The 27,670-nt window shown below is 33.2% G+C and overlaps 1 protein-coding gene and 1 long non-coding RNA gene across 3 annotated transcripts in view; both read left to right on the forward strand.

Moving 5' to 3' along the window:
* LOC133185463 (hydroxymethylglutaryl-CoA lyase, mitochondrial-like) overlaps positions 1-27,670 on the forward strand; it is a 161,448-nt gene continuing 133,778 nt past the window's right edge. For both annotated transcript variants that reach the window (XM_061320691.1, XM_061320700.1), the window contains exons 1-2: positions 1-89; positions 247-315. In XM_061320691.1, the coding sequence (XP_061176675.1) occupies positions 9-89; positions 247-315 (150 nt within the window). In that variant the 5' untranslated portion in view covers positions 1-8. The remainder of the gene's footprint in view (positions 90-246; positions 316-27,670) is intronic.
* On the forward strand, positions 7,427-9,560 carry LOC133185553 (uncharacterized). Its single transcript, XR_009720923.1, has 2 exons — positions 7,427-8,479; positions 8,891-9,560. It is a non-coding gene; the product is annotated as an uncharacterized LOC133185553 (long non-coding RNA).

Consider the following 27,670-nt stretch of genomic DNA (forward strand, 5'->3'; position numbering starts at 1 on the left):
TCTGCAAAATGGCGGCTTCCTGTTTTGGACAAATGTTTTCATTTTACAAAATCTTTTTACAACAGGCAAGAAACTGTTCAACTCGCCAAGTATGTATATAACATTATACCAAAATAGAAAAATATATAGCGTTATTAGGATATAAGATTGAAATTTTTCATAGTATTTAACATTTTTCCCCATTGATACAAACAACTAAAGAAATCTCGAATTTCCTCAAGATTTTGTAAAATTATATATTTGTAGAGGACTGGTTTACCACCATATGTGAAAATTGTTGAAGTTGGACCAAGAGATGGACTTCAGAATGAAGTGGTTTGTAATAATGTTGCTATATGTTTATTAAACGGCAGGATAACACAAGAGACATGATAGTTATAATCCGAGATTAGTTAGAGAGAGAGAAAAAAATTATACATGTAGAGATTAAATCTCGAACATTATCAGGTTTTTGCTAAAATGCGTGCCATTGTAAAGATTGATAATGATCCCCATTGAATAAAGATCGGGGTCAATTTTTGACGTCAACCCCCCACCCTAATCTCAGCGAGATTCGTCGAGACTAAAAATTTTGGACAGATGTCTCTTCCGAATCTCAGACCAGTGCCACACAAAGTGACTCGGGAAATCTTGCCCGGACTTCGACCGCTTGTTTCGATCAATACTGGCTGAAATGAATTACCTGCCCGCTTCAACTTTTCATTTTGGACATCCTTTTAACTCCCTATCACTAGAAAACTTTCGTTTCTTACCTTTAAAAGGTTTAAATCCAACCAAAATCAAGTTTTTGATTTTTTCATACCACTGATATATTCATTTAAACCTCTGACACTGAAGAGTTCCAGCAATAGTCTGCTCCAAATACTTCATTCTACTATGATTACCTATAGAAATAGTACAACGTATTTGAAGCAGCTAGAGTATTGCTGGATCTCTTTGGTGTTGGAGGTTTAAATGAATATATCAGTGGTATGAAAAAATCAACAACTTGATTTTGGTTGGATTTAAATCTATTAAAGGTAAGAAACAAAAGTTTTATAGTGATAGGGAGTTAAAAGGAAGTCAAAAGCTAAAACACTGTGTATATCCCAACATGGGGGGTGTATACTATGTTTTGCACAGGGTGTATGCTTTCAAAGCGATAGAAAGGGGGTCAAGGTATGTTTTTTGTCCAATTTCTCAATTAGATGGGTAACTCTAGGCAAAATATATCCATATATTTTGCCTAGAGTTACCCATCTAATATATATTACTTAATATATGAGTAATTTTTAGAAATGGGTTACAACATATCCATCACTTTTGGTCATTCAACTGGCAACAAATTTTCATAAATATTATTAATTCTGTCAAACATTATGTTAGGTGATGGGCCAAACATGAAAAAGAAGATCTTGACACTTGACTCAGAATTGTTTAAAAGTATTAGGTGGTTTTTAAAGTCTTGTGTTAAATGACTGAGAGGCAATATGAATACCATCTTTCTTGTTGTCTTCAGTCAGGCCAAAGAAAAAAAGGTGTTTTCGCTTTCCTGACCTACCCTAACCTGGACCACCAACCCTAATCTTTTTTTCTATTTTTTAACTGGTTCATCAATATAAATTTCGCATTTACAGACCATTTTCTCTTTCTGCATCACCCAAATGTTTTAAAGTAATGCGTAAAATTAAGCACTGTTTCAAGCAATGGACTGACACCGTTTAATACAAAATGTCATTATGCTGAGTCAGGCGTGTGGTTGCATCAGTTGCTTCTCATCAGCCAGGGAGGAGAAGCATTTGATCGTTTAGCTGGTAAGTCTTATCCATTCCTTGGGGCTGACACAACAACTTGAGCAAGTTGCAAAGTTTAAACATTTTGCTTGCAGTGTAAAAATTTGATGTGGAGGGCTTGATGACTTATGGGAGATTTGCTTTTCATATCTGAAATGCCATTATGACTCATTGATTAAGTCTGATGACAAGTTGCTCGAATTTCTGTTTTGTATCTCTTTGTAAGATACAACAAATTAATCATAATTATCATTAACTAGGTTGGATCCTGATATTAAAAGTCTTAAACTTTTTTTGTCAAGTATATTTTTAGTTTCTACACACATAACTGAATTAAAAATCAAAACAAAAAAAATGGGGGTCAATATGCTTCTTTTGGCACTACAGTACATTTAATATAACCTTTTTGCACTGAAATTTGTGTCTTAATAAAAAAATCACATCTTCGACATTTTCCCTCCAAAGTTTTTATCCAAATAAATCATGGGACAAAATAAACTATTTAATAGTCTATTTAAAAAAAGACACATTAAAATGGTGACTAAGAGAAAGTTTCAAATAGGCTTCGCATAATCAATTATTTGACCTTTCTGCACTCAAAATGTGATTTTTCTGGCATTAAAAATTTAACAAGCAAGAAAATTATTTTAAAGTCTTAAACTTTTGCTGAAATTAAGCAGATTGATCAAAGTTATCTTATATATTCAGAAAAGAAAAACAAAAGTGGGGGTCTAGATCTAAATTTTTAGATATTACTAAAAAAGTGTTTATTTTATGTTAAAATTGGCTCAGTTTTTTCCTGGACTTCAGAATATATTTACTATATTTGTCACAATATAATGAAAGAATTCATAAGAAATAATTTAATGGATATTTCAGAACCAGCATAAAACATTTCACTGCAAAAAACAGCTCTGTTTGCAACCAGCATGGAAAAATAGGAATCTAAACTTAAAAGTACTGTATATATTTCAAAAGGGAAGAATTGATCATTTTCTTCTTAAAAAAAACCTTCCGCCACAAAATATAGTTCCTGGCTTAATCCTACTTGAATGGAATTTAATCAAGGTTTTTTCATTGGATAAAGTTTAATTTGCATTGTAGAATCCAGATTTAATGTTAGAATTTAAAAATGATGCAGAATTTTAGAAATAAAGGTCCAGACCAAAATCTGCTCAAAAGCTCAGGATCGAGCCTCCTTAACTTGTGATTTCTAAACTGCTTTCAAAATGTCTATGTAAATAAAGCACATGAAATTTTGTGATATTGCCAATGCTAGTGATTTCCAATAGGGTTATATAGTAAATAACATCCTCTGGTATCGTGAAATGCCTGGTACATGTAAGGTACCTTACTTTTTTTGTAAGGAAACCTGTTAAAATAGCAATACTTCAATTACAAATTCTTGGGAAAAATTATCTATTGTCAGTCAGGGGCATCATGGAAACAAGTTATTTTTGAAATAATTTGTTTAAGTTATTAAATGTCATTATTTTGGGTTATCTTTCCCTGATTTTGTTTTTCTTCAGTAACTTTTTGAGGTTATTAATACTTTACTATTTATTATTGTAAACTTACTGGTATCTGAAAAGCTTTATTCTTGCTGTACTTGCAATATTAAGTAAACAGAAAAGGTTCAAGGCAGTAAAAGAAATCTATCTTTAAAATTTTACAAGTTGAAATTCAACAAATCATAACTTATTTCAGTTATTTCTTCCTTAACCCACCTCACTTTAGAACTCTAGCTTGCACAAAAATCTACAGCTTTGCAAAAAAAAATGTAAGATACAGAGATTGTACAGTAATATCCAAGGATTTTAGGAAAATTATTCTCAGTGTTGGCAAAATTGGCGGAAGTTGTGCAATTGACCACTGAAATGTTTATGAAATGGAATTACTTTTCTCTGATATTTTAATAAATAACATCCTATCTGCTCAGAAGATATCAAATCTGTCAAGTCTATCAAGAGAAGTACATGTATACATGTACAACTTTCTCAACCTTATGCATCATCTTAAATCAGCAGCAAACTCAAAATATTGATGTTTTTTGATAGGAATTCTAGTTTTTTAGAATTAACTCAAATGATCGATAGTCATTTCTTTGTTTAGTCATAAATAAGTGAAGTAACCTAAACAAGTTATTTTAAAAAATAACTCAATTCCATCACACCCCTGACTGATTATTGAGGAACATATGTCATCTGACCTTAAGTACTTGCAATATTGCAGAGGCCACTAACAGAGCAAAAAAGACAGCTGTTAATGCCTTTCAGATTTTAGTGGCCAAAGGGAAGGTTTATCTAGATAAAAAGCAACGTTCCAGCTAGGGGGAAAAGGAGGGGCACCATGCCCCACCCTCATTTTAATTCAGTGTGCCTCTCTGCCCTGCACAGGTGCTCCTGTGTCCCTGTTAGGGCCCTGTATCACTCTGACTGTCCTTCTTTTCCCTCAGAATAATTAGTGTGATCCAAAGCAGATTACAGAAGGACAAGCACACCTCCTGTACATCAGGATTACACAACATTCGATTACACAACATTCGCATTACTGGGACCTATATACTGTACAGGTGCCTGCTTCCAATTATAGGTGATTAGGCACTTGATAGTCTGAATAGCGCTTAAGAGCTGAAATACTTCTGAGATTTCCAAGCTATCTGTTTTAATATATAATAGATGAGTCTTGTCTTTAAGCGTTCTAAAAATAAATCAGGAAGTGAAAGTAGCATTAACATTGACCCTCAGTTCTACTCATAAATTTTTGAAGTTTTCTAAAAAGTAAAGGAATTTAATACCACAGAAACAAGTATGAATTTTTAATTATTTTCTCCTTAATTATGATATTTGACACTTTTGAAGGTATTTTAAAAGATCACAAATAATATGTAACGTACTGCATGTGTCCCATTTAATTGACAAAAGTTTTTAAAACTTTATTTAATTAATTTATTATCTGCTACCAACATGATAAAACAAGCAAGAAAGATATTGGCTTTAAACTGAAAGTTTAATACAAGTATGTCACCTATGAACTACAAATACTGTATCGATCTATATAAATATGTATACTGCAATAATGTGAGACACCAGCTAGTTTATATGAATTATGGCACTATTATTGAAAACAGGAATAGAAAATGATTGAAAAGGAGAAGGAATAGTAAAATTTATCCTATGATTTTTATGCTCTGCCATGAATATGGCTGGGGCATATAGAGTTTGTCATGTTCATCTTCTGTCCTTTCCTCTGTCCTTCCGTCTCGTTTTGTGTTTAGCTCAGTTTAAAGCAAATTGTCCAAAAAATTATTCAAGATGTTTTTGTCAAACTTCATATGCTGATGTATATTGATGAAAGCTATTCAACTGCATCAACATTTTTTTACTTTGACCTTTCCTTTGACCTTGACCTCTTCTTAAATAGTGTTTAGCTCAGTTTCAAAGAAACCATTCAAAATAGTGTAATCGAACTTCATATGCTGAAACAAACTGAAGTTAGCTATTTAACTTATCAACATTTTTGACCTTTAGCTTTCCTTAGACCTCACTTTTCTCAATTTGTGTTAAGCTCAGCTTTAAAGAAACAATTCACAATATTTTTATCAAACTTCAGAAGCTAATACATACTGATGTAAGCTTTTCAACTGCATCAACATTTTTAACCTTGACCTTTCCTTTGACCTTGACTTCATTTTTTCTTAGAATAATTTTTAACTCGGTTTTAAATAGACCATTCAAACCATTTAAGATATTTTTATGTAAGCTTTATTTGGTGAGAATTTATCATCTATATCCAACTTTTTAGATTTCAATTTCAATTTTAAAGAAACTACAAGTTTACATACTAACTATAGATAGTGTTTGTTTATATATCTTTAAAATTAAAAAGGTTAAATAAATTAATAAAATTTGAAGGAGTTAGTTATTATAAGGGTGAAGTAATGAGATACCCCTATGTATCAAAAGTTTGCGGCAAACGATAAGTTGTGAAAAAGTGCCTTTCTCTTGCACCTCTCCATTTTCAGATCCTAGCTGGAACACTGAAAAGATAACAAGGTTTATTACATTTTTAACAGTGAAATACTGCGATTTATTTTTTTAATAAAAGTGATATTCTCTCACAGTGGAAAAGGATACCAAAGTGATATTCTGTCACATTCTGAAAGGATATCAAAGTACGATAAGTAAAAAATAATTTCTGGTCTGTCATAAAATAGAAAATAGTAACTAAACTGTCTTGATAGAGACTTAAACTGCCAATTTCTTCCCAAATATGTTGTTAAAATCCATGTTACAATGTTTCTAATCTCACAATCTAATTAAAATTAGATGTTCCGAATCCGCTACCGCTTCTCAAACATCTAACAACATCCCATTCGGGGTCACATCAGAGCGACCTTTCGATTACCCAATGAAATCGCCGTCTCTGAAATCTTGGCTTATAGTTTGGATCTGTTCGTTTGTTTACTGCCAAACCTAAACGCCCGAGGGGTTTCGTAGAAAACAAAATATGCATGGTAAAGACCGTGCTAAATATGAATGTGACGTGCGGGATATATAGACGTATACATGTAGTTTGTGCATTTTCGTTTGCATTATTTAGGTTAGATAGAACGTTCTATCGTTAAAATGATATTGTCCTACGGACCCGGTTTAACGATAGAATCCGTTCCCTGTATTGGCAATGTTGCAAAATAAACACGGGCGATAACTCGTGCTCAGTGCATTTCCTATGAACAACCCAGAGAGTTCCGAATGTCAACATGGCGTTAAATTTGAAGCGAGGAAAAAACGTTGAGAAAATGAGTTGAATTTTCGTATTTATATGGATTATTTTTTTTGGTTAAAAGACATATACCGTCTCAAAACGGTTTGTTATGATTAATTTGGTAGTTATTTTCAGTGCAACTCCTTTTGTATTCTTCAAAATCATTTCGGAGTGGACTCACTCCGATTTGCTACATTGCAAGTATATGGGACGTATTCTAACTGTGGTGTGGGCTTGTCCCAAGACACAGTTAGATTATTCTAACTATATTTAGGTAAGAATACCAGATTGGTGGACTATATGTTCAATTTATATCAAAATTACTTTAATTCAACGTAAGATAGTCTACTGAGCATCAATAATGTTGGAACACTTCTAGTATACCGGTCCCTGTAAATATGGCGCTAAAATAGGTGCCGCCGAAGGCGGTGTACAATAGAATTCAATCGCAAAATCGATAAAAAGGCCACAAATTGCAAAATTGAGCCAAAAATCGTGTTCCTTGTGAAAAATTGGGTTTAAAAAACTGTGTTTTAAACACAGTTTTTTAAATGAGAATTAAAAGGTTTCGTAAAATAACGTGCTTGTTTAGTAGATAAAACTCCATTTTGCGTTGTTTAGGAATGTGGTCACATGATCAGTTTTTGACGTAATCTTATAAATATTCATGACGTGCGTCACTTGTGCTTTGACGTAATGAAGACTGATGAAGAAGTAGCTGATAGGACTCAAAGTGAAATGCTACTAAAATTGCAAGATTTTTGTGAGAAATGCAGGGATTTAACAAGTGATAACTAATTACTAGTAATTGGATGATTGAATTGTGCATCACCATTGATTTGAAAGAAAAAATATTCTGAATATGGTCATTAGGAGGTTAGGATGTCGAGCTTTTAAAAGTAAACGGTAAGTCGCTTTTACCAATTACTTGCCAAAACTTAGCGCACAATATCGTGCATGTTTCAACATTATACCAAAGCTAATTTATCCAAGTTTTGCAAGACTTTCCTGTTCTTCCGGTTCTTTAAATTGTAAGCAAAAATTGCATGAATAAGCCCAGTGATATAGATTCTAGCATGGGTGAATATCCGAGTTATATATATACTCTAACCCTAATCCGTAGATCGCATACAATGCACCCATATTTAATTTACGGTTTGTTTAAGTTTTGCATGTTTCATGCTTTACTCCTATAAGATGGTATATCGGCACGGTTCGACATAAGGCTGATTCATGCAAGTTTTTGGTCACAAAAGGCACTTGGCAGTGCCTTTTGTAAGCAAAAATTACATGAATTAGCCCAAAGTCAGGAAGATTTAAGAGTGGATTTATAAAACAGTTCCAATCTTAAAACAATATACCCTAACCCTAATCACTCGATCGAATGCGTTTTGTTGAAGCGAGGGGGAAATGGCGGTTTGTTTACATTCTGCATAGCAACGGCAAGGGAAATAACTGCTCATGCGCAATCGCGTGATTTTGGGGACCGGCATATTAGAAACTTCCCATAATGTTAAGATGTAGCCGTGGAACTAATTTTAGAATCATATACGGAAGGTTGAATCTGATTGGCCAAATTTTTATGTTTATTCATAATCGAAAGGTCGCTCTGACGTGACCCCAAATGAAGATGTTTGAGAAGCGGTAGCGGATTCGGAACATCTAATTTTAATTAGATTGCTAATCTCACAACTGCTAAGCTTTGATGTCTCAACTGCTCAAATATGATGTCACAGCTTATGACATTGTGTTAAGAAAAGACAGAGGCAAAGGGAAATCAATGAAAATTTAATAAACAGAAAATTCATTGTTTTGTAGTTGGATATGGAATTTGCACATCTTTGTTCATTTAAAACATTTTGACTTCTTCTTACATGTACTGGAATGGATGGATCAGTTTTCCATTATACTTAACTTGAAATGACTTTCGAAACTTTGAGGTAAAGATATTAAGCTTCATTTAATAACAATTTTGTTAAAATACAAGGATTTTATTTTTCATTTAGTGAAGTACCCTCAATTGCACCATTTAATTGATTTCTGGTGATAATACTGTAAAATTTGTACTGTATTGGATAAAGTTGAATGGAAATCAAACTTCTATACATACAGGTATTTATTCTAAAAATGGAACATTACTATATTTGCTTTAAAAGTCAATTTGTATAAATACAGAATGCAACGATCACATTAGCACAATTTTTCTGTGTAATAGTACATCATATTACAATACATGTAATTTAACAATAATTCAGCTTGTGCATGAGCATTGGTAAATTCCACAAATGTAAAAGGAAAAAAAAGCTGAAACTAGTCAAAGAGTTTATTATTGAATCCTCTTATGCTTGTAGTTCTGAAATTCAAGGCAGCCTCATCATAAAAAAGATAAGCTGTTTAAAGAGCTGGTGAATTATATCAGTATGAGGATTTTCTTAAAATTGATAAACCAGCTAGCTGTGGATGTAGAAAAGGAAACTTTCATCAAGAGCTTAAAAGTTGCAGTTCAAGAGAGTTTGGGCAGTATGTGACTCTTATTTGAAGGACTTTGACCAATTATATTGGAAAGAGTCATAGAAGGCCAAACAATGACTTCTAGCTCATTGAAAAAAACAAAACAAAACAAAACAAACACATTTGGACCTTTATGATGCATTTAGGCCAAAATAATTAATCTTTAGTTTCTCAGGGTTTTTTTCCCTTAAGTGTAATCTCTTTTTTTTCTTGTCAGTCAATAAAATGGTAATATCAACTGATTCTTAACTTTTGTATACATTTTCATCTTATAAAAATAGAACATTGAGTTATTCTCCTTTTCAAAACATGAATAAGATTGATTGCAGAAGTGTTTGACTTGATGCAGCAGTGCTTGAGAAACAATAGATCATTTTTTTTGGCCTTATTACTTTTTACTTTCATGTCAGAGCATTGTTTACTTCAACAAATAATAATGTTATGCAGATGTGCATCAATAAGATTTGATAGCAATTTTGTAATAATCATCAATAAAATTGATTAAATTTAGCATCTTAGTTGCAAATTTTTGTTCATTTAAACCATTTTGACTTCTTCTAAGGTACTGGAATGAATGGACCAGTTTGCAGAAAAATAGAAGTAAAAACGGTTAATAAAACAAACATATAATTAAAGATATCTATAATTTGGGGTCAAACTAAACTAATTTGGGATAAAAAAAAAAACCAACCCTCCTTTATTTCTAAGTGGAAGCGAAAACAGCATTTTTTTTCTCTTTGGCCTCATTCACAATTGATTAAGGAATTAAATTAGAGAGTGAGTTTACATGATCAATAAGTACTGGTCCCAGGTGACAAAGCAGGTACATTTAACATTATAGGCTTTTCATTACGTAATACATATGTACAATTGCCTTTTAGAGGAACCTGGATTTATATAATTTTACTAAGGGGTAATGCAACTTATACTAAAAATTTCATTTCTAAGGATGAAATTCTTCAAAAAATATGTAAAGTTTTAAATATGTTTATTTTTTAAAATACCCAACAACCAAATTGAATCCGAATTACCTTACCTATATCGGATTCCAAAGCTTCATAAAAATCCTTAAAAACAAAGATACATAGCAGGTTCTAGTAAATGATTAAACAAGCTCCAAAATATCATGTATTAACAGCTGTGAAGAAGATACTCCAGAAATACTGAACAACAGCACATTAGAAGTGGTTTTAATCAGATGTGGATACTTAAAATATGGAACTTTCAGAAAATCTGAGATCACAAAATTTTACCAAAATCAAGAGCATTAAAATGTACAACTTTTCAATGCTTTATACAGTGCAGGGAACTAATTTTGTTACATAAACCAGCATCAGCATAAGCATTAGTAGCATCAGGATCGAGCTAGCATCAGCATCAGCATTTAAAAAACAGCATTACCAGGATCAGCATCAGCAAGCAAAGGATAAAACAAGCATTGACCTACATAAAATCAGCATTATCCTACTAGCATCAGAAAATCAATGAGTTTTAATTCAGTAAAAAATTAAAAAAGAAAGAAAGAATATTGGTTAAAGTATTCACATTATTAATACACAATGAGTTATTATGATCAAATAATTGTAAAAGGTACTTTTATTGCTTTAAACGGCAATGCTGAAATTCATTATCTACTTCCGGTAGCATGATGCTACTTCCGGTAGCATTGACCTAATTATAAAACAGCATCAGGATAAGGATAACTAGCATTAAATCAGCAAGCAAAGGAAGCATTCAAATCAGCAAGCAAAGGAAGCATTCAAATCAGCATTGATGCTGTAACAAAATTAGTTTCCTGCACTGTATACAACCCTTCCTCACGATAAACTAAAGACTTGTAGACTCTTTGACATCAGAGAAATCTGTTTCTTCAATAAAATGAAACATGTAAATTTACATAACTTGTAATTGATCATCTGGGAACTTAATTTGTTAAAAAAACATTCAGGTTCTACACCCAAGTACTCTGAAGTTGATGTTAAAAAGATACTTGTGTTTCTCATTGACAATATCTATGTTAGCTTTGGAGACATAGTCTTTCAACAATCTGTTTGAATTGTCATGGATACTGATTGTGCCATGTTATCATCAAACCTGCTTTTGTATCCTTGGCCCAAAGGCTTTCAATATCAAAACTTAACAAGAGGGAGATAATAAGGGAAATGAAAGCAAAAGTAGTGGTTGTTAAAAAAAATCTTTTTCTCAAGAACCATTGGGCAGTTTATCACCAAACTTATGCATAAGGATGAGAATATGTTTTAGATTAAAAATTGTTCAATTCATCACCAAGGGTGAGGTCTCAAGGTCACTTTAAATTTGACCTAAAATCATGTTTTGTGAAAACTGAGATATTTTGTCCACTAAAAAGATTAAGGACATCAAATCTTTTCTATTGATGCATCTCAAAACATCATGTTATGTTGACTCAAAAGAAGGTCACATTGACATACTTTTTAGCTCATCTTAATAAATTTGTGGGGAGCATATGTAATATGGTTTTGGAGCAGGTTAAAGTTTTTGAAGCAGGTCTCATTTCCAAGTAACTATAACCCTATATTGACAAAACATGGATGATACGCTCTAAGGATGCACACTACCAGGCTAGCTTTGGTTGCTGATATGCTGATACGTATTGATGAAAGCTATTGAACTGCATCAACAATTTTTTTTACCTTGACCTTTCCTTTGACCTTGACTTCACTTTTAAAAAGATTGTGTTTAGCTCAGTTTCAAAGAAACTCTTCAAGATATTTTTATCAAACTTCATATGCAAATACACATTGATGAGGGCTATTCAACTGCATCAACAATTTTTTGACCTTAACCTTTCTTTTAAACTTCCATGGCCCCATTTTTAGCTCTTCTGAGCTAAAAACTCAAAAGAGCTAATGCTATGGCCATTTGTGCGTAAACTTTTTAGAATTTGGGCCATATCTCAAGAACACCTTGGCTAATTTTTGTCATATCCTTGGCCCAAGGGCTCTCATTTATACTAAAACTACAGATGTGACTGTAAACAAGGGGAGATAATTTGGAAAATAAAAACAAAAGTACTGGTTGCTAAAAATCTTCTCAAGAACCACTGGGCAGATTATCACCAAACTTACACATAAGGATGAGGATATGTTCTAGATTAAAAATTATTCAAGCAATCACCCCGAGGCAAAGGGCGTGGTCTAAAGGTCACTTCAAAGTTGACCAAAAATTACATTTTGTTAAAACTTTGATATTTTGCTTACTATAAGGGCTAGGATCATCAAATCTTGTTGATGCATCTTTGGACTCCATATCATGTTGACTCAAAAGTAGGTCACAGTGACCTACTTTTTGAAATTTGCAGGCATTCATTTTCAAATTGATTAAAAGGCATATTTTGGATACTTTTAGGCCTATGATCATCAAACTTTATCTGTTGATGCATCTTGGGTCCTCAGAGTACGTCAATTGAAAAGTAGTCATAGTGACCTACTTTTTGGATTTTATGGCTAATCTTTTTCAAAAGATTTAAGGTCATTTTTTCAGATACTGAGAGGTTTAGAATCATCAAACTTTGTAAGTTGATGCATGTTGGGGCCTTGAAACATATTTATCAAAAAGTAGGTCACTGTGACCTACTTTTTGAATTTTATGGCTAATTTTTTTCAATTTTTTTAAGAGGCATTTTTTGGACACTTTAAGGCCTGTGATCATCAAACTCTGTCATCTTTTTTTTGCATCATGGGTCCTCGGAGAACGTCAAATGAAAAGTAGGTCATGGTGACCTACTTTTGAAATTTTATGGTTATATTTATATATTTCAGGTACTAATTGGCTTGGCATCATCAAACTTTGTCATTTGATGCATATTGGGTCCTCATAGTACGTCAATTGAAAAGTAGGTCACCCTGACCTACTTTTGAATTTCTATGGCTATATTTAACTATTTTCAAGTACTTATCAGCCTAGAGTCATCAAACTTTGTCAGTTGATGAATCTTGGACCTCAGAGTACCTCAGCTAAAAAGTAGGTCACTGTGACCTACTTTTGATATGTTATGGCTATAATTAAATATTGAGACTACTAAATGGCTTAGAATCATCAAAACTTTGTCAGTTGATGCATCTCGAGTCCTCAAAGCATGTCAACTGAAAAGTAGGTCACCATGACCTACTTTGTAATTTTATGGCTATATTTAAATATTTTCTGGTACTAATTGGCTTGGAATCATCAAACTTTGTCAGTTGATGCATATTGGGTTCTCTGAATATGTCAAATAAAAAGTAGGTCACTGTGACCTACTTTTTGGAATTTCATGATAATATTTTAATATTTCAGATACCAATTGGCTTAGAATCATTAAATTTTGTCAGTCAATGCATCTTGGATCTTCAGAGTATGTCAACTGAAAAGTAGGTCACCATGAACTACTTCTGAAATTTTACAGCTATATCTAAATCTTATGTGATATTGATTGGATTTAAATCATTAAACTTTTTCAGTTGATGTGTTTTGAGTCCTCAAAATATGACAACTAAAAAGTAGGTCACAGTGACTTACTTTCTGAATTTCAAGACAATATATTTCAAATACTGTGGAATCATCATTGTTCGTGGGGGACCAATGTTCGTGGATTTCGTGGGTTACCCTTACCCACGAATTTACATCCCCACGAACGTTTATTTTGTAAACATATTGATTAATTGAATCTACCGTATAAACGAGTAACCCACGAAATTACGTCCCCTCGAACAAGTAAAATTTTGCTTGTCCACGAACATTAACCCCACGAATTAAAATGATTCCACAGTAAAAAGAGTCTTAAGATCATCAAACTTTGTGAGTTGAGGCATTTTGGGTTCTCTGAGTATGTTTTCCAGAAAGAAGGTCACTGTTATCTACTTTTGGAATCTCATGGCTATATCTGAAATTTTAAGATATTAAGAGACTTTGAATCATCAACATTTGTCAGTTGATTCATCTTGGGTTCTAGGAGTGTTTTAACCAAAATGTAGATCATGATGGCCTACTTTTGGAATTTTAAGGCTTTATCTAAATACCAGTATACAGGATACTTAGAGGCTTCAAATAGAAGTGAAAGGTTGTACAATTTATCAGAAGAGGAATTCAAGGCCTTTGGGCCTCTTGTTTTTTTTAAAAAGTTATGTTTAGCTCCATTTCAAGAAATTTTTTATGACTTTTAACTATACTGGTCAGAGACTAGAAGAGTTTATGCAATAGTAAGGTGTCAATCCATCTTTGTCCTTCTGTCTGTCTAGCTGTCCATCTGTCTATAAACAATTTTTCAAAATGCTACTCCTCCTACAGTTTTGGTATTATTACTTGACACACAAGTAGACTACACTAACATACATAATTTAGTGCATCGGTTTTTGATTTTGATAGATGGTGTTGCTAAAAATAGAAATTTTTATGAAATTCCTTTAAAATACTACTCCTCCTACAGTTTTAGTCTGATTTTAATATTACTTGCCACATAATTAGACTACACTAAGATACATAAATAAGTGCTTGAGTTTTTGATTTTGATGAACTGTGTTGCCATGGTTACTAAAAATAGAAATTTTTGTGAAATTCCTTTAAGGTAGTATGGGATACCTCCACGTTATGACATATTTCCATTTGAAGTGTTGTTTTGATTTTCATGAGTGCTTATTATCGGGTCAAAATTTGTAGATACACCTTTTAAAAGAACACTCTGAAGCCTATTTCAATGCAAATTCTCACAAGTCGGCATTTTAAGTAAAAATAGACAAAAAAATTGCAAGTATATAAATTTACTTATAATTGTACAACGGACATTTAAAAAGCAAACCCCTGTAAAAGGTAGGTTCAACATTGCTGCTTTTGAACACTTTTAAGCAAAAGCTGTATTTCAATTGTTTGAGTAACTGTACAGCACATTGTGTGCGGTGAGGCATGGATAAGTGCGATTACTTCACATTGTGCTGAATTATCACCAATCAATTATCACGTTAACCAGAGCTGGACTTCTTTGTTATTTAATTCAAGAAGTAACTGTTTGGTCACAAATCAGCTAGCTGTTGTATATAGTCCCAAAACGTTTAGATGAATGCAATTGCTCTGAACAAGACACGTCCTGGAAAGCGATTGTCCATGCATTGTTTTCAAAACAGTTCAAAGTTGAAAACTACAAAGTGCGATTTTTTTATGGTTGGGAAAAAATGCTCATCATTTCTGAAATAGCATCCAGGTTTTTTGAACCCTTGGAAAATAAAGAAGGATATCTCTTCCGCTCGGATCTTTTAATTCAAAAAATTTTAAATGCATTTTATATTTTCCATTTATATATATATATATATTTTCAATTTGTTTATTTCACTTTGCTAACATATTAAGATACATTCTAATTGTAGACTTTCATGAAATGTTATCCGTCTTTTTTCAAGAAATGAAGTTTTCCCATTTTTTACGCTTATTTTTTGTTGAAAATTAAAAAAATACTAAGACATATTTCTTGTCATTTTTGTTTTTATATACACTTTATATTAGTAAATGCCTGCTTATAATATTAAGCTTATGAAAAAAGAATTATACAAGAAAAAAAATCTCATTAAAATAATAAAAAAAATCATTAAAATTACAACTTAACATACTGAAAGGTGGGGGTATTTCAAATCCTCCCAGTTTGGGTATATAAATATGTAGGAGAAGTTTCGTTTGGTATCCCATACCACCTTAAAATGCTACTCCTCCTACAGTTTTGGTCTTATTTTAATATAACTTGGCACAAAGTAGACTATACTTAGATACAAAAATTTGTGCAAGGGGTTTTGATTTTTTTTTTTTTTAAAGCAGTGTTGCCATGGTTTTAAAAATAGAAAATTCTGTAAAATACTTTCAAAATGCTAATTCTCCTACAGTTTTACTCTGATTTCAGTATAACTTGGTACTAAATTAGACTACACAGAGATACATGATTCTTTTTATTGACTTTTTTTTTGTGAGCGTTGTCGCCATGGTTACTAAAATTATAAACATTTGTGAAATACCTTTAACACGCTACTCCTCCATCAGTTTTAGTCTGATTTCAATATAACTTGGACATAAGATTTCAAAGTCAGATAAATAATTCTTTGTATGGATTTTTGATTTTGTTGAACAGTGTTGCCATGGTTACTAAAAATAGAAATTTCTGTGAAATATTTTCAAAAGGCTACTCGTCCAACAGTTTTAAGCTGATTGCAATAAATCTTGCCACAAATAGACTTAACCAAGGACCATTATTCTATTTATTGCTACATAGTTTCAGTGCAAGTGCTACTTTTCTCTTCCTTTGATTTAAATACAAACCAGTAGAGCTACAGTCTCATCATATATTTCTGGTTTATCAAACCTTATATGCCAATTCATATTGATGAGAACTATTCAACTGCACCAACACATTTTGACCTTGACCTCACATTTCAAAAATTTGTTTCAAAGTTTCAAAAAAAGTTTCAAAGATACTGAGCAAGATATTTTTATCAAACCTTTTTTGTTGATACATATGAGAACTATAATCAGCTATTCAACTGCATGAACATTTTTGACCTTGACCTTTCCTTTGACTTTGATGTCACTTTTCTTAAGTTTGCATTTAGCATAGTTCAAAGAAACTTTCAAGATATTTTTATGTAAGCTTATGCACTGATACATAATTGATGAGAATTTACCAACTGTGTCCAGTTTTTTTTCCCTACCTTGACTTTCTCCATGTCCTTTGACTTTCCTGTTGATTGTGTCTAAAACTCAGTTTGAAAGAAACTATTCAAGATATTTTCATCAAACTTCATACAGTAATCAAATTGTTCATGTTGCGTTTTTAATGAACCCTGGGTAGGGCATTCATGTTCTATGGACATATTTCTAGTAATTTATCTATTATGTACAAGTCTTTCTAACCAATTAAAAAAACTATGAAACTACTTTTTGTATTAAATATTATAAAAATTCTTGCATAATTCTGTTATTCAATTGACATTTCAGTTACATTATTTACAGTGATTAATTATCATATGAGGTGAATAGCAAAGGAGAATAACTTCTTTCAGTAGAATAAATTAATAAATTGACCAATTGGTGCAAAATTTCCAAAATCTGGTAAAAATACCCTTACTTATTATAACTTTTTATACACCTCCTAGATTCCCAGGAGAGCAGTGAAGAAAATTTTCAAAGAAATAGTGCATTTTCACTAAAGATTCAATATAGTCCCGTCGCCCGCGTGGCGCAGTGGTTAGAGCGTCTGCTCTAGAGTCGCGAAGTAAGGAGTTGATCCTTACGTCGCGGGTTCGAATCCCACTGTGGGACGTGGAGACCGGTCCTTCGGATGAGACCATATAAACCGAGGTCCCGTGTGGCAGTAGGTGCTGGCACGAAAAAGATCCCTCACTGCTCAATGGCCGTTAGTGCCGAGTATAGGACAAAATTTGCAGCTCTCCACCGGCAAGTGGTGGCGTCTCCATATGAGTGAAAAATTCTCGAGAGGGACGTTAAACAACATACAATCAATCAATCAATCAATATAGTTCCACCCTAACACCAGAATAACTGACCCAGAGGGCAAGAAATTCAAAATTTTAGAAAGGCACACTTCTTAATCATAACCGTGCACTTATAATTAGTTAAATACACAGGGGCAGAGAAGGAGATTTTCAAAGAAAAATGCATTTTCATTATATATTCAACACCCACCTGAACCCCACAAATTTCATAATTTTAAAAGCTGCATCTTTGCTTATCATAATCATGAAACATAGTTTATCTGCTAATACACAGGAGCAGGAAGAAGATTTTCAAAGAATTAATACATTTTCATTTTATAATCATAGAGTCTTGCCCAGAACCCTTGACTTAGGTGCCATGAAATCCTTAATTTTGCAAGAGGCACATTATAACTATGCATTATAATTATGCATTTGATTTGTTTACTAAAAATAAAGAAAATTGATTTGGTTAAGTTCAAATTAAACACTTTTCAGCTATTGTTTACATAAACACAAACACATTCAACTCCTCCATGTAATTAAACATCTTGACCCAATGGTACATAGAAATCATTTGTGCCAGTGGCTATTATGACAATACCTGTGTAATTATGTTATATTACCAAGGTGAAATTATAATGCAAAAAAAAAAAAGTTGTGTTGACAAAAAGGCGCCGTAATATGGAATATACAGTGGTAGGATTTTAGATTATTTTATTCTATAATTAAAAAAAAAAATAAACTAAAATACTTTATAACCAGAGTTTTTAGTGAGGTTTCACTTTTGGCATTATAAGCACTGCACTAAGGAGTAGGAGTTACCTTGCTAGATTTTGTTAAATCGCTAAAATTACTTCTCACTAAAACTATATATACCAATTTTTAAGGCTAAATAAGCGTCCTACTTACAGACTTATGACCCTCTGCTCTAAATTTCACAAAAAATTTTAACTTCCTAACATTGATTTCCATTAATAAAATAGCATTGGATTCAAATGAAAAAAAAAATGTATGAGGTATTAAGCGCTGCATATTTTTATGTCCCCGTAATCGAAGATTCGGGGGCATATAGTTTTTGCCCTGTCTGTCCGTCTGTCTGTCTGTCTATTTGTCTGCAAAAACTTTAACCTTGCCCCTAACTTTGGATTGGTTGGAGCTATGGCTTTCATATTTCACATGTGTATTCCTTGTGACAAGACCTTTCTTTGGATACCATCACATTTGACCTTGACCTTGGAGTTTACCCACTATTGCAAAATTTTTGAGACTTTAACCTTGGCCATAACTTTTGAACACTTGGAGCTTGGGCTTTCAAACTTCACAAGTGTATTCCTTGTGAGAAAGCCTTTCTTTGGATACCAACATCTTTGACCGTTTGACCTTGAACTTGGAGTTTGACCTACTGTTGAAAAAACTTTAACCTTGGCCATAACTTTCGAACAGTTTAAGCTAGGTCTTTCATACTTTGCATGTGTACTCCTTGTGACAAGACCTTTCTTTGCATACCAACAACTTTGACCTTTTGACCTTGACCTTGGAGTTTGACCTACTTCAAATTTGAAAAATTTTAACCTTGGTCATAACTTTTGAACAGTTGGTGCTACGGTTTTCATACTTCACATATGCATTTCTTGTGAGAAGACTTTCCTTTAGATACCAACAACTCTGACCCTTTGAACTTGACCTTGGAGTTTGACCTATTTTTGAAAAACTTTAACCTTGGCCATAACTTCTGAACAGTTCGTGTTAGGGCATTCATAATTCACATATGCATTCCCTGTGACAAGACCCTCCTTTAGATACCAACAACTCTGACCCTTTGACCTTGACCTTGAAGTTTGACTTAGACCCACTTGGACTTCCCTTGGGCACCATTTGACAGTGACCTTGCCGTTTTACTTACTTTGAGAAAACTTTAACCTTCGCCATAACTTTTCAACGGTTTGTACTAGGGCTTTCATATTTCACAGCTATATTCCTTGAGACAAGACCTTTCTTTGGGTACCAACATTTTTGATTTCTTGACCTGGAGTTTGACTTGTATTTAAGAAACTTTAACCTTCGCCATAAGCTGCCATACGGGGGCATCAGTGTTTCACAAACACATCTTGTTTTATAAATGATTTTTATGTCAGACCATGATAATTAGAAATTTTAACATGGAGAATAGGAAGAGTAATAATAATTACAACATAAGGTTAAAAATATGAGGTGTATATGAAAATAATATTTAGTGTCATACCTATTAAATTCATATAAGAAAACATAATAAAGTGCTGCTTCCCAAATCAGGATATCAACAATGTTATATGTGCTTGCCTGAAAAGAATATGTCCATTTAGCACGAGTTATCTTTCTTAGAATTTTTTTTTCAATGGAAAAAAAAATGTAATACTAATAAAAATTCTACAAATGGTACTTGATACGTTAAAGCATTTTTAAAATGGTCCATTACAACCTAGAAATTATTCATTTTTTAAGGAGTCGCCCTCGTGGTGCAGTGGTAGAGCGTCTGCTCTAGAGTCGCGGAGTAAGGAGTTGATCCTTACGTCGCGGGTTCGAATCCCACTGTGGGACGTGGAGGCCGGTCCTTCGGATGAGACCGCATAAACCGAGGTCCCGTGTCGCAGTACTTGCTGGCACAAAAAAGATCCCTTACTGCTCAATGGCCGTAAGTGCCGAGCATAGGTCAAAATTTGCAGCTCTCCTCCGGCAAGTGGTGGCACATGTGAGTGAAAAATTCTAGAGAGGTACGTAAAACAACAAACAAACAAAAATCAATTTTAAGGGTTTTAAAACTGGATTGAAATGTTTTTTGTCAAATATAATAAAACAATTTGAAAAATATAGGCAAAAGGAAATAGAAATTAATGTTTCCATTATATGTAAGGTTTGATTGAATTGACTACTCAAATTATACTATTATACTTTGGTAAAATAAACTATAAGTAATATTAGTATTTTTTTTTTGCCTGGAAAGTTATCTCTCTAATGTTAGAGGGTCGGTCCCCCTTAAAGGACGATTCTCTATAAGGTCATTTTTCGGCCTACGTTTTATATAATTTTGATGATTCTATTTTATGATTTTGATGTTTGTTTCTCAACATCGATCACCAGAGTCACGTGATTTAGAGATCACAAATGTCTGTCAATTAAAGAAAAAATGGGGGTAGGTCTATTTACTTCAAGTTTTTATGATTGTAATAAAAAAAAAAAATATTTATTTATGTCGGAAACATATCAAACTTAAGTTATAGATACAAAGATTGTTTCATTTAAGGGTTAATATAATTTTGTACGACCTGAATTTTGAAGCATTCACATTTTGCATATTTTGAACGTAAATTTGTACAAAAATGCACACTGTATGATGTTGAAAAATGTTCAATTATAATTAAATTTCAAGAATTATTTCATATAAGATAATGTAATTATGTATTGTGTTTATAGATGTGCTACCTATTTTACGCATAAAATGCGCTTATAAGAAATGTAGTTTTGTTGTATCTATTGAACTACTAGTATTGAACTATCCAAGTTGTTTCAAATTTTGAAAACATTGAACGGATTTTGTTAGTGATTGTATAAAAATTAAGTTGTAATTAATAAAATAAATTCTAAATTTACAAAAAGTGAAGAACCCATTAACCTACAGGATAAAAATTAATGCAAGTACACGCAGACGAAACGGATGAGTAGTCAGCATATAAATCTCAGAACGGTTGTATTAAAAATATACTGCTACGTAAATTGAAAGAAAAATTGAAAGACTTGCTTTGATTTCATTTAATTACGCATATCAAACACTATTTTTAATCAAAAATGCCATCTTAACTATAATACACAAAGGTATGTATAAAAGTCAAGTCCCTGACCCCTTTTTTAAAGCCACTCCATAAAAACAGAGAGATTTTCAACAGTTCCTTCTACTGCGCACATTAAAAGTTTCAGAATATCCACAGACTAACGGACTTTTACAACATCCCAGGTACAAATGGGCCCTAAGAGTTTGACGCTCGCTCCGAGCCCTTGAGACCCGAGGGTTCAATTCTTCTTCCCGGTGCCGCGTCAAAATTTAAGTTGTTTGACGTGGGTAGTGATTGTTTCTTTAATAAGTCTTCAGCATTATCTGTAGAAGTAATGGGTCTTTTGGGTATTACCTTAAAAAAAAAGAGGTTCAGTGCTACTGTAGGCATTGGTCAGTAATAAAACACCATGCATAAATCAAAATTGTGACACTTCGCCAAAAGTGGATGACCTCTTTACCTTGGTGAAAATACTGAAATGGCGTAAAGCAACATTCACTTATCAATCACATGTGACCTTAAGGCTTAAGGGACAACCCCCCCCCCCCCCCCCCCGGATTAAATTTCTAAGACAGAACTGCTGTTATAGAAGCTCAAAAATATGTGTGCTGCATCCTGAAATCCCAATATGTTGAGTCCTCTCAACACCCAGGTAACATAAAATACTTGGATCCTATGTCACTCATACGGAGATATATGAGCGTCCTTCTGAAAAGTCGAGGGGAGAATTCCCATTATGAAACTTTTATTTCATGTTAGTAATTCCCTATCTATAAAAGTTGTGTTTACCTATAGAAAAAAAGTTAATATCACAAATAGAACATGTATATATATCCACAGTACAACAGGGATAGTTTTTAACATTTCTAGTATTAACAGATATAAAGTACTCCTAAGGAATAAATACAAAGAAATAGCATAGATAAACTAAATTGTAATTGGGGCCCGCAAGGATTTGCGGGTGCCCTATAGTAATCACTCTGTCTGTCTGTCTGTCTGTCGGTCTGTCTGTCTGTCCGTCTGTCGGTCTGTCTGTCTGTCCGTCTGTCGGTCTGTCTGTCTGTCCGTCTGTCATTCTTCCGTCCACAAATTTTCTGTTTTTTTTTTCTAATAACTTTTTTAGGGTTAACCAATTAAGTTCAAATTTGGTGTGTTGGCTGAATAGGAAGTAAGACATATTTTGATGCTAAGTTTGGTTCTCTGTGTCATCCGGTTTGGAGCTGGGGTGGTAGGGTAGATTCCTTAACTTTATATTAGAGTGAATGGACAAAGAGAGATAACTTCTGAGAATGTTCCTATTGTAAACTGTGAAAGGCTGCAATGAGTCTCTTGGGATTAATTAACTTTCCTCTTGAAGAAAATCCAAAGCATTTATCTTTATCTGTCACATTGAGATTAATTAACACCTCTGTCTGCAAAGAAGTTTGTTTTGAAGGTCAATTCTGAATGATGTTTACATTCTCTGAAATGTGGATTTAAATAATCTTCATACTTTATTTTGGTAAAATACACAATGAGTTATGATTTTTATTGAATTCTAAAAATAAGATATAGATAAAGATATGTTCTTTATTATTACTTTATTTTTTCTTTCTTTTTTCCTGCCTTATGTAATTTTTTTTAACAGGTATTCAGATAATAACCTCATTCTATCATTGTTGAAAAAGTTCTTATTGTAAACGTAGAAGAAAAGGTTGAGAGAGCAGTATAATTAATCCCCTGGGATTGATTATCTTCCTGCTTCCAAGACATTTTAGAGGGTTATCTTTCTGTCATTTTAAGATTAATTAACACCTTTGTCTGCAGCTGATGTTTGTTTTGAAGTTGATATTTGCATTCACTGAAGGCTAACATTTTAGAAAACACATGCTTCATTCTTCTTTAAATATACATTTAATTGATTTATTTTTTTTAACTGCCTTTTGTAAATACAAAGATAATATTTACAGGTTGTTGGATATTTAGCAGTTGCTTATTCTTCTTTATATATTTTTAAATTTTTGTAATCAAGTAAAATTCTCATCCCCTAATCTGCACCCATATACATGTATTTCTACCCCTCGGCGGGGCCCTTGCTGACTGGTCAGATTTCTAGTTATGAATAATAATAATAATTATAAATAATTTATATTCACACATTATAGTAGATAAGTATTTTTTCCCTTTTTTTCTGAGGCTTGTTTTCACCTGTAATTCCATAACATCCAGTCTTCCTAGTCCTTTGATTTTAGAATTTTTAGTAAAAAGTCGACATTTTTCGAGTAAAAATGCATGGCTTGTATTGATTCTTTCTAAAAATCAAAAGAAGCATGTACTCTAACTGAAAGTTTATGATATGAAATAATCTACGCAAGCTGATAGTCTCTATTGTGGGTAATAAGCTTTTCCTGCAAATATCGTAAAAATGAAACGAAAAGTTTTTATTTAGATGTCATAACCACCAAGTTCATAATCTGGTAGTCATTTTGTATGCTTATAAGAAGTTTACATGCAAATTTTGGTGTTGGTTTCAGGTGTTTATGACATGTATAGGAGTTGCCTAACACACCCACCCTCTTAAGTTTTCCCATTACCCTAATGCTAATACGGACCGATAGTACATTATTTAGTGATCCTATATTACAATAAATACTATAGCATCGTTAACCAGTCAACATTTATCATTAAATTGGAACGTAAGCCTATTGTTTCCTGCAGTTTTTAAAGGAAAAAATACTACTTGAAAATTTGAAGTCATTGTAGGCTAAACGCTAAGAATGTTGATCGTGCCAGTTTTCACAGATGTTTTATTGTAAAGTGGAGAGTGTATATAACATTTAATATTTCAGTAAAAGATGGGAGGTAATGAGTGGTGCATTTTAAATATCTAAATGGTCAACTTATCATTGACATGTGCTTGTTCTCATAAGTTACATGTAGTTAAAATTTAAGAATGTTTAAGAAGCACTCACAACTAGATTTTTAGCTCATCTGAGACAAAGGCTCAAGTATGCTTTTCTGATCAAAGGATATCTGGCATCTGTAAACTCCTCACATTTTCAACTTCTTCTCAAGAACCACAGGGCAAATTTCAACCAAACTTTCCATAAAAAAAAACATTCTTTGGTAAAGAGGATTCAAGTTTATTCATATGAAGAGTCAAATCCTCTTTCAAGGGAAGATAATAGAAAATTAGTGAAAATTCTCTGGCATCTTCTGAAAATCTTCTCAAGAGCCACTGTGTCAGAAAAAATGAAACTTTTGTGAAAGCTTCATTACATAGTATAGTTACAAATTTTATCAAATCATGATCCTCGAGGCTAGGGTGGGGCAACAATGGGAGATCAAAGTTCTATATAGGAAAATATTGGGAAAATCTTGAAAAATCTTCTCACGATCAGCAAACCCATAAGCCATATTTATATGGAAGCATCCTCGGCTAGTGTTGATTCAAGTTAGTTCAAATCAAGATTCCTTGGGGTAGGATGGGATCAAAATAGGGGATTAAACTTTTACATAGAAATATATATAGGAAAGAAATCTTTAACAATCTTCTAGACCCATGATTAGTCAGAGATACATAGAAGCATCTTCAATTAGTGCAAATTCAAGTCTTTTTCAAAATATTACCCCCTCCCTGGGGGGTAATTTTTGACGACTTATATATTTAAACTTTTTAATGATTTTTAATGATGGTTTTTATGCCCCTGGATCGAAAGATCCCGGGGGTATATTGTTTTTGTCCTGTCTGTCTGTTTGTCTGTTTATCTGTTTGTCTGTCTGTCTGTTGTCAACTTTAACCTTGCCTATAACTTTTGATTGATTGGAGCTATGACTTTCATATTTAACATGTGTATTTCTTGTGACAAGACCTTTCTTTGGGTACCATCATATTTGACCTTGACCCTGGAGTTTGACCCACTTTTGCAAAATTTTATGAGACTTTAACCTTGGCCATAACTTCTGGACAGTTGACGCTTGGGATTTCAAACTTCATATGTGTATTCTTTGTGACAAGGCTTTCCTTTGGATACAAACAACTTTGACCTTTTGATCTTGACTTTGGAGTTTGACCTACTTTTGAAAAAATTTAACCTTGGCCATAAATTTTGAACAGTTGGTGCTTGGGGTTTTAAACTTCACATGTGTATTTCTTGTGACAAAACCTTCTTCTGGATATCAACCTCTTTGACCCTTTGACCTTGATCTAGGAGTTTGACCTACTTTTGAAAAACATTAACCTTGGCCATAAATTTTGAACGGTTGGTGCTAGGGCTTTCAAACTTCACATGTGTAATCCTTGTGACAAGGCCATCCTTTGGATACCAACAACTTTGACCCTTTTACCTTGACCTTGGAGTTTGACCTTCTTTTGAAAAACTTTAACCTTTTCCATATCTTTTCAATGGTTGCTGCTAGGGCTTTCATATTACACAGGTATATTCCTCGGTACAAGTACACTTTAGGTACGGTACCATCATATTTGATATGCATTTGAGAAAGTTTAACCTTCGCTATAAGTTGCCATACGGGGGCATCAGTGTTTCACAAACACATCTTGTTTTTAATGTTATATTCGCCTTTCTCACTTGCAAACAATTTTGCCCTGTTTTCGATTTGTTCTAAGGAGTTCACTAAGCCTTTTTTTTTTTTTTTTAATTCATTCCATTTTCAATTATCCCACTTGCAACAAAATAAAATGAGGGTGAATTTTCCCTGTATGCAGCATGTCAATATATTTAAAATTTGTTTTGCTGTGTGATTCATTATGCCCGGAATTGATTCTGACTGCTGCTTAATTTTGTAGGCAAATAATACAGGGCGATAGTTTACGTCGGTGGGGTCGTTGCTATGCCATAGATTGCCAAAATGCTCAGAGCACTGCTATCCTTTCTAGGTGTTTAATCGTCCGTATTTTAGAGCCTTATCCTCGCTGTTGATGTCTTCTGACTGTAGGGAATTTAAACAAACTAACACCCTTCTCCTTTATTTTACTACCTCGTCTGTTCGAGCATTAATAAATACAAAACACTGGATTACCATTTATGTTGCTAATGTAAAATCTGGAATGCCGTCCATGTTTGCGAAATACAGCTCCACAGCGAACTTGAAAAAGGCTTGTTAATGCAACACATCTTTACATACTACGAAGTTGTTTTACGAACACAATATAAACACAATCTCCAAAGTTCATAATTCATGCAGAAGATTCAGAAAGGATGACCAGACAGCATTGCGGAGGTGACATCAATTGATTAGAAAACATAGCTCATGGACTAGTAAAACTATATTACTATTGCATTTGAAGCAGTTGAAACGGATGTCAGAAGAGAACATGCAGCTTTTGGCTATGTGTAGAGTAGCTATTTCAAAACCAAAATATACAAAAAGTTATCAACCTTCTTGAAGACCTAGAAATTATTTTATCACATGTTCCACAATTAAGGGCTTCCAACATTACGAATTTTAAAATTGTTATGTCCCTGCGAACTTAATCTTCCAAAAACCTTTAGACTCATATGCAGTACTATATGGATTTCACCCTACTTTAAAGGATCAATCTCATAGTCTAGACATACCCGTATTCATGATTTTTTTTTATCAGTTCCCTTCCTGGATGTTCTTCTTACTATATTGTACTATATATAAGTACTATACTGACCATATGCATATTGCGCTTGCAGTACCATGGATTCATTTCTAGTGACCATCAAATTTTCAGTATGTAAACCTTTTTTTTTTTAAAGAATTCCGTAAAATAAAATTAAAATCGTTTAAGAAAACACTTTGATCTGGAGAAATACAAATGAACAATTGCATTTTAAGATTTCACGTTTTTTTTTAATTGAGATGACATTACATGTATGCCGAGCAATGCAGAACTTTTCAAATTCTATTTAATGTTTGTTGATGTCAACATTGTGAACCTACGACATGGCATATTGCATGACCAGTACAATTAAATTTTGATTGTCAGTGTTAACATTCTGAACACATTTTGGATCCATAAGTTGGCTTTTATCAAAAAAGTGAGAGATGCCCATTCGGTACACATCTATATACATGTTCCTGTAATCAGTAAGTGGGTATACAGGCCCGTAGAACGCGGGTCGCCCCTACCCCCCCCCCCCCAACCCCCCACTTTTTCTGAGTAAAGTATTTTGCTACAGTAAATTTTTCTTTAGATGCTGGTTGCCCCCAACTCCCCGTCCCTCCCCCCCCCCCCCATTTTGTTGTTGAGAGGTCTAGCACAGGTAAATTGCATGATTCGGACAGGTAATTAGGGTTTTAAAAAGTTTATTTTTTTGCTTGTCAGAATATTTTGGGAAGTTGCCCCCCCCCCCCTCCC

The sequence above is a fragment of the Saccostrea echinata genome, unplaced genomic scaffold, assembly GCF_033153115.1.
Source record: "Saccostrea echinata isolate AGI-Se365-2 ecotype Australia unplaced genomic scaffold, CSIRO_AGI_Sech_v1 ptg000001l, whole genome shotgun sequence".
Taxonomy (NCBI): Eukaryota; Metazoa; Mollusca; class Bivalvia; order Ostreida; family Ostreidae; genus Saccostrea; species Saccostrea echinata.